At 34.4% G+C, this 8,815-nt stretch overlaps 1 protein-coding gene across 1 annotated transcript; it reads left to right on the top strand.

Annotated features, from left to right (window-relative positions):
- Nucleotides 1–1,430: 1,430 nt before the first annotated feature.
- On the top strand, nucleotides 1,431–3,414 carry LOC107777082 (heavy metal-associated isoprenylated plant protein 39). Its single transcript, XM_016597060.2, has 3 exons — nucleotides 1,431–1,567; nucleotides 2,052–2,127; nucleotides 3,013–3,414. Exons 1-3 carry the CDS (start codon nucleotides 1,562–1,564, stop codon nucleotides 3,336–3,338), a joined length of 408 nt encoding a protein of 135 aa, XP_016452546.1. The 5' UTR covers nucleotides 1,431–1,561; the 3' UTR covers nucleotides 3,339–3,414.
- Nucleotides 3,415–8,815: the final 5,401 nt, after the last annotated feature.

Raw genomic sequence — 8,815 nt, 5'->3', positions numbered from 1 at the left:
CATAAAGGTTGTATCCGATAGACCCTCAGCTCAATAATCACAATATTACTGAAAAGAAATATTACAATAGATACAGTAATGAAAAAAAAATAGTAACAAAAGGAATAACGACATCAAGATAATAAGGTAACCAAACCAAAAACTTTTACTACATACTCTATTACAAGTAAAAACTCGACTATTAATATCGATCCTTAAGAAAAATTGCCACTTTTTGAAACACTATTAGATCACCCTAAAAGTTATTAAAGGTGATTATTTTTAACAAATAAACTAGTAACTTAAAAATAAGGTAAATGACATTCTACAACATGTATAATTGCGCTGAATATAAACTAAATTCAATAATCTTTTATTTGATGAGTTGTTGTCAGCAGCCTTATCTTGGAAGAGAATGCAATCCGTACTCCAAATTAAATTATTTTCACAAAACTCCAAACCACTTGAACGTATTCTAGACGCTTCTTGTTAAAACCGCGGGTGGGTATTAGCCTTTTGACTGATTACGCACAAAGGAATATTTCAAAAGTTAATTATATTATTAGCACATGATTATGGCTATGATTAGAGCATAAATTGGTAATATCATGTTTAACACTAACGGTTGTTTGGATGGAAAGAAGTTATCCTATAATTAATAATCTCGGTATTAGTTATCTCACATTTTCATAGGGATAAATAATAATAACATTACAATCCCAGGATAAATAAGTCTGGAATTAGTTATTTCGGAATTTTGTCCTAACCAAATGTGAAATAAACTTATCTCAAATTTAATTTCGAAATTAAGTACAAGTAAGGCTTGAAAACTTTTCAGTTTATGCAACGGCTTATATCAATATGAACCAGGAAGTTTTGGCCATCCCAGTCATAATTAAATTAAGAGTTAATGCTATATTTACTAACTACATAAGATATTTTTACATCATTGCGGTAATTTAACATGTTATAATAATTTACTTACTACAATATATCAATTATTGAACTTATTTTTAATTAGACTAGTACTGTAATTTAACATATTATAATAATTTACTTATCATAATATATCAATTACTGAAATTATTTGTAATTGGACTAGTAATTTCTCCGCTCCAAAGCAAGTGTTACCGAAAACATTGTCACACCCATTAAAAATATTTAATTAATAGTATTATTCTTAAGAATTATTTGATGAAATTATCCATTATATCTCTTAATGTTTTGAATCATTTGTATATTGGCGTTCTAGACTAGTAAAATTCAGTAGCTTGCTCTAGACGTTGGTCAAGTCTTTATCTGCCTTTCTAGAAATCTGTCCATTTTTTTTTCCTCTCTAAAAATTGTCCTTTTTAGCATTATTTCCTTTATTTTATTCAGCACGTTGTCATCTTTTTTCCTTGTTCTACAAGGAATTTCTTCTTCTAACTAACCCCCAAATATAATATTGACAAAAACATTACATATATATAATCAATCTCTACATTCTCATTCTCACCTCCAACTTCTCAAATAATTAATTTAATGTGTTGATTTCTTACAAATTCTAAGTATTCTAGCCTAGAAACTGTATTAAAGCAAAATGAAGGTACGTATAATTTCCTCCTCCTACAATTTACTCACAAAATAATCAGCTGAAAGTTTCTTTTTTCTCCTATGTTTCTCTTTTTGTTTTCATTATTCTTGGTTATGAGTTAGTGTTAGTTATGTATTTTCGTATTTCTTGATTTATGTGATTACTTGTCGTTACTTTCGTTTCGGCCTTCTTATTACAATATTTAGTTTTAATTTTGTATCTTTGTATTTTTTCTTCGGTTTTAGAATTATCGTGATTGCTGCTACCCTTCCTTTTATCTTTTCCTTTTATCTTTTCTAAGCCGAGGGTCTTTCGGAAACAACCTCTCTACCTTCTTGAAGGTAGGGTAATGTCTGCGTACATACTACCCTCCCCAGACCCCACTCGTGGGATTACACTTGGTTTTTTTTTTTTTTTTTTTTTTTGTTGTATTCTTGATTTTTTCATAAACTTCTTCATCATTTTCAGGCTTTAATTTGTTTTGATATATCTGCAGAAAGTTGTTTTGAAATTAGAGGTATATGATGACAAAGGGAAACAAAAGGCTATGAAAGCTGTCTCTACCCTCTCAGGTACATCCTCTTCTTCATTTTTTATGTTTTTTTCCATCCATTTACTGATAAGAAGAATTTCCACATTCTTAGTCATAAAAAAAGAATTAAGCTCGTAAGGAAGCGTGTACGGTAAAGTCATAATTATGTATATAATTATATGTTCTATTTAACTAACAATTTAAACTTTTAAATAAAATAATTGCACAATTCAATGCCTCTTCCTTTTGCATTTCTAGAAATAATAGCATACACAGAATTTTGTGCTAAAAGTATGGACCAATTATTACAATTCTGACTTGTATACGAGTTTGGGTCTTTATTAGAGCCGTGAAAACAACCATTAATGCTTGCAGTAGGGTAGACTATCTACATCACATCCTTGGGGTGCGGCCTTTTCTCATACCTTGCGTGAATGCGTTGATACTTTGCCCTTTGAATTTGGGTGAGGATAATGGGATTCTAACACTTTATTTCCCGATGTAACTGATATGCACTTTACATTAGTTTTAAGCAAGTGTCAACCTTATTGTCTATACAAATACTATTTCTTTTTAAAAAATATTATACATATAGAAATTCAATTAAAATTTTCATCAAAAAGTGATGTTGAATGACACCCACTTGATTGGAAGTGTCTCTGTCAATGTACCACAGTATTGATTCAGTTACCGTCAGTCCTTTCTATAACAATATCACTATATAATAGTCATTCACTATAAAAGCCAAGTTTTTCTCGAAATCGATTTTTATGCTATGTTATAATATATGTCATCTATAACATCACTTTACTATAGCATCTATCGGAATAAACGAGGCGGTTATAGAGAGGTTTGACTGCATATATACATACGCACACTGACTCGATCGGAGGAGATGTTTATTTTTATTTTTTTTGTTCAACAGGGATTGAAAATCTATCAATTGATCTGAAAGAGAAAAAATTAACAGTAGTAGGAGATATTGATCCAGTTCAAGTGGTGAGAAAATTGAAGAAAACATGGCATCCAGAAATATTAACAGTAGGGCCAGCAAAAGAGCCAGAAAAGAAGAAAGAAGATCAAAGTGGGAATAAAAATGGAGGAAACAAAAAAGATGGACAAGGCAAGAAAGAAGAGAATGAACAAGTTTCAGAGCTTGTAAAACTTTACAAGAATTATAATCCTGATATGACACAACACTATAGGGTCTATAGTATGGAGGAAAATCCAAATTCTTGTGTTATTTGTTAATTAATTTATAACTCATATACATCTTGTAAAAAAAATATTATATTACACCTGAAAATACATTTTCTCTTTTTCTTTTTCACTTTAGCATTTCAAGATAAAAATAATTATTATTTTTTTTTACTCCTACTATCAACAAGTTATTTCCGAAAATTATGGGTATTATGGTAAAATATGTACTTTATTCATTACTTATTAAGGAGAATATAAAGTTTATTGTGGACAACTAAAAGGGAATAGAGAGTATATAAAGGTACATCAAATTACCAAAAGTAAATTGCTGTGTGAATAACTCAATATCTATATATAAGCAAATTTACATTAGTTCTTTTTTTTTTTTGGTTAAGCATATCGATTTGCTTGTCCGATTGTTATCTTACTCTTGTAATTGATGTTACAAAGCATCAATCATGACCTCCAATCTTGGGGACTCAATCCAATAAGAACTCTCTAGCTCTACAGCAAAAAAGAAAAATCAACTTTATAGTTACAAGAAGGTATACAGAAAAACCAAAACCAAATTAAAAAATTCCACAATAAAGTCCATTTGATTACTTTTTGCAATCATAGTATAAGCAAAAACTCTAATAAAAAATTCAAAGAATCTCTATAAACTTTCATTCTATGTTTTGTAATTAGACCTACCCGTAAGCACGTACAATTTTTAAAGTTATTTTAAATACTTATTTGAATCACACTACTAGAAAACAGGTATATTTCGTCCAAAGCATATCAACCGAACTCGATCGAAAATTAAGTAAATTGGTCGCAAAAGTCAAAGAACAAAAATAAAATAAAATTTCCAACCGATTTCGGTCAGAAATTGGTCAATATTTGACTAAGACCTAGTCACACTTGCATATAATCTACAAAAATATTTTTTTATTAAAAGTTTTCAAACTTTTTAGAACGATTTCGGTTGGAATATTTGAAATTATGATTTCCCGCCCAAGAAAATTGGTTTTTAATATAACAAAAATTATATATATTTAATTTACCAACCGGAATAAGTTATAATTAAATATTTCCGACCGAGTTCGGTCGGAAAAAATAATTAAAATATAAATTTAATAATATACCCGACCGAAGTCGGTCGGTTTTTGTCAACCTTTATATAAATAGCTTTAAAATAAATAATATTTAATACTTAATTGCTATATATATACTATATTATACTATAGGTACATTTTATATATAGTTCTATAAGATGTAGTGCTATATTAATACTTAAGTTGTAGCAACAACAACATATATATACATATTAATGCTATATTAACGAATATAGCTTTATATATATATATATATATATATATATATATACATCTTAATATAGCTAATGTTATATCGAATATAGCTTATATACTATTGTCACGACCCAAATTTCACCTGTAGGTCGTGATGGCGCCCAACACTACAGCTAGGCAAGCCAACTAATAAATCAAACGTACATTGGTTAAACTTTTATTCCAAGAAAATATAAACCCAAACTCTACCAATGTGTGTGCCAAGACCTGGTGTCACAAGTGAATGAGCATCTAGTAGATTATACAAAACTCCAAATACTGTCTGAAATAAAATAGACAGAATATAAATATCAGAAGAGACACTGGTAGCTGCAGAACGGCTCAGAAAGGCAGCTCACCACTATGCCTCTGGATGACGTGGGTATGTGATGATAGGTCCTCCACTAGTACCTGTCTCAGATCCTGCACAAAAAGTGCAGCAAGTGTAGTATGAGTATGTAAACAACGTGTACCCAGTAAGTATCAAGCCTAATATCAAAGTGGTAGAGACGAGATGGCCGACTTTGACACTCACTATAGGTCAATAACAATTGAAATAAAACTAGGATATTTAAATCAATATGATTTACAGAATTTATTTAATCTACGAAAATAATCAAATTCCTTCAAATGTATCAATTTTTAATATATTAATTAGATTCTTTTAATTCAAATAAATTCCAATTTATCAATTAAATCTCATTTACAGGAGTAACAATTAATTCCTTAACAAGCAAGAATAATAATTCATTAAATTTCAAAGATTTTCTAATTTACTAATTACCTTTACAAGCTGAAATAAATTATTAAAGTATCGTATAATTATTATTATTATTAAGCACGATTTCTGCCGAGGACATACGGCCCGATCCAGAGTGTCGTGTACACTATCGAGGGACGTGCGGCGCGATCCATAGATGCATCTATCCTGCCGAGGCGTTCGGCCCGCTCCACAAGAAAGGAGCACATTTTCTTATGTGCCTCCGGAAGGAGAGTATATTTGTTATAAGATAAATTTGGGAGGAGAACAATTTCTTTTAACAATTAATTGATTAAAACAAACAATCAAGCCTGTGAGATTTCCATCCTTTAATATCTTTATCTAACAATTCACAATATATATTCATACAGATATCAATTAATATTAATTAATCAAAGAATACAATTTACACAAGTAATACATGCTTTGGGTCCTAAACTACCCGGACTTTAGCATTAATAGTAGCTACGCACGGACTCTCGTCACCTCGTGCGTACGTAGCCCCCACAATTAGCAACAATTATTTAATCTTAATTACCTATGAGGTAATTTTCTCCTCACAAGATTAGACAAGAGACTTACCTCGTCTTGCTCCAATTTAATCCAAAATTTTGCCTTTTTCACGATTATCCAACTCTGTCTGGCTCGAATCTAGCCAAAATAATTCAGTACAATCACTAAAGATTGTAGGAAATAACTTCTATAAGGAAATACTACATTTTTAATAAAAATTCCGAAATTAATTAAAAATTTGCCCGCGGGGCCCACATCTCGAAATCCGACGAAAGTTATGAAATTCGACAACCCATTCAATTACGAGTCCAACCATACCAGTTTCACTCAAATCCGACTCCGAATCGATACCGAAATCTCAAAATTTCGTTTCTATGAGATTTCTAAACTTTTCCAAATTTCAATCTCAAAACACTAATTAAATTGTGAAAACAATGATATATTCTTGTATATTGATCAAATCCGAGTTAGAATCACTTACCCCAATGTTTTTCCCTTGAAAATCTGCCAAAAGTCGCCTCTGCTCAAGCTCAAGTTCGCCAAAAATGGCAAATGGGACGAATGTCCTCTGTTTATAACACTGCACAGCACTTCGGAACTAGGCCTCGAACAGGGCCTCGATCAGGCTTCGATCATGGCCCTCGATCAGGGCATCGAGGGTTGGGCCTCGATCCTAGCCCTCGAGCCATACCTTCGATCATGCCATCGAGCCTTACCTTCGATCACAGGCTCGATCCTGGACCTCGGTCATGGCCTCAATCAGGGTATCGAGGTTGGGCCTTCGATCATAGCCTCAATCATTGTATCGAGCTTGAGCCTTCGATCAGGGCATCGAGCATGGGTCTCGATCCTAGCCCTCGAGCCTTATCTTCGATCATGCCCTCGAGCCTTGCCTTCGATCGAGGCTTCGATACTGAGCCTCGTCCCTCGCTTCGACTCAGGCCTCGATCGTGGGCTCGATATCTGGGGCTCGATCACAACCCAGAAAATGCAGCAGAAGAGAAAATTGCAGCAGCTTTTTAAGTCCAACTTTTGATCCGTTAACCATCTGAAACTCACCCGAGGCCCTCGGGACCTCAACCAAATATACCAACAAGTCCTAAAATATCATACGAACTTAGTCGAACCTCTAAATCACATCAAACAACGCTAAAACCATGAATCATACCCCAATTCAAGCTTAATGAAACTAAGAGTTTTCAAATTCTACATTCAATGTCGGAACCTATCAAATCAACTCCGATTGACCTCAAATTTTACACACAAGTCATAAATTACATAACGGAGCTATAAAAATTTTCGGAATTGGATTCCGACTCCGATATCAAAAAGTCAACCCCTCGGTCAAACTTCCAAACTTTAAATTCCTATTTTAGCCATTTCAAGCCTAATTTCACTACGGACTTCCAAATAAAATTCCGATCACGCTCCTAAGTCCAAAATCACCATACGGAGCTGTTGGAATCATCAAAATTCTATTCTGGGGTCATTTTCTCAAAATATTGACCGAAGTCAAACTTAGCACTTTAAGGCCAACTTAAGGAACCAAGTATTCCGGTTTCACCTCAAACACTTCCAAATCCCGAACCAACCATCCCCGCAAGTCATAAATCATTACAAGCACCTGCGAAAAGTTTTATTTTAGGGAAAGGGGTTCTAAAAGTTAAAATGACTGGTTGGGTCATTATATTCTCCACCTCTTAAACAAATGTTCGTCCTCGAACGGGTTTAGAATTATACCTGAAGTGCTGAATAAGTCTGGATATCTGCTCTGCATGTTTTCCTCGGCCTCCCAAGTCGCTTCCTCGACTGGTTGGCCCCTCCACTGGACTTTTACTGCAGAAACCCTCTTGGATCTTAACTGGCGAACCTGTTTATCAACAATGGCAATTGGCTCCTCTTCATAACCCAAGCTATTATCTAGCTGAACTGTGCTAAAGTCTAACACATGTGATAGGTCGGCATGATACTTCCGGAGCATAGATACGTGAAAAACCGGATGAACTCCCGATAGGCTGGGAGGCAAGGCAAGCTCATAAGCAACCTTCCCAACTCGTTTCAACACCTTAAATGGGCCTATAAACCTTGGGCTCAATTTGCCCTTCTTCCCAAATCTCATAATTCCCTTCATCGGCGAAACCTTCAAGAGAACTTTTTCACCTACCATAAATGATATATCACGCGCTTTCTGATCAGCGTAACTCTTTTGTCTGGACTGTGCTGTACGAAGTCGCTCCTGAATCAACTTTACCTTTTCCAAGGCATCCCTTAGCAAATCAGTACCATATAACTTAGCCTCACTGGCTCAAACCATCCAATAGGTGAACAACATCGCCGACCATATAAATCCTCAAATAGAGCCATCTCGATGGTGGATTGGTAACTGTTATTATAAGCAAACTCGGCCAAAGGCAGGAAACGATCCCACTGACCTCCAAAGTCAATCACACATGCCCTGAGCATATCCTCCAAAATCTGAATTGTCCTCTCTGACTGTCCATCGATCTGCGGATGAAAGGCTGTGCTGAGCTCTACACGGGTCCCCAACTCACTCTGTACTGCTCTCCAGAAATGTAAAGTAAACTGAGGGCCTCTATCTGATATGATGGAAATTGGCACACCGTGCAACCGAACTATCTCCTGAATATAAATTTGGGCCAACCTCTCTGAAGTATACGTAGTCACAACAGGAATAAAATGTGCCGACTTGGTCAACTTGTCAACAATCACCCAAACTGCATCAAACTTTCTCAAGGTCCGCGGCAACCCAACTACAAAATCCATAGTAATTTGTTCCCATTTCCGCTCTGGTATGGTCATCTGCTGGAGTAGGCCACCTGGCCTCTGGTGCTCATATTTAACTTGCTGACAATTTAGACACCGAGCTACATACTCAACTATGTCCTTTTTCATTCGTCGCCACC

The sequence above is a fragment of the Nicotiana tabacum genome, chromosome 15 (genome assembly GCF_000715075.1).
Source record: "Nicotiana tabacum cultivar K326 chromosome 15, ASM71507v2, whole genome shotgun sequence".
NCBI classification, from domain to species: domain Eukaryota; kingdom Viridiplantae; phylum Streptophyta; class Magnoliopsida; order Solanales; family Solanaceae; genus Nicotiana; species Nicotiana tabacum.
The sequence above is the reverse complement of the archived record's forward strand: the minus strand, read 5'-3'. Positions and strand labels throughout refer to the sequence as shown.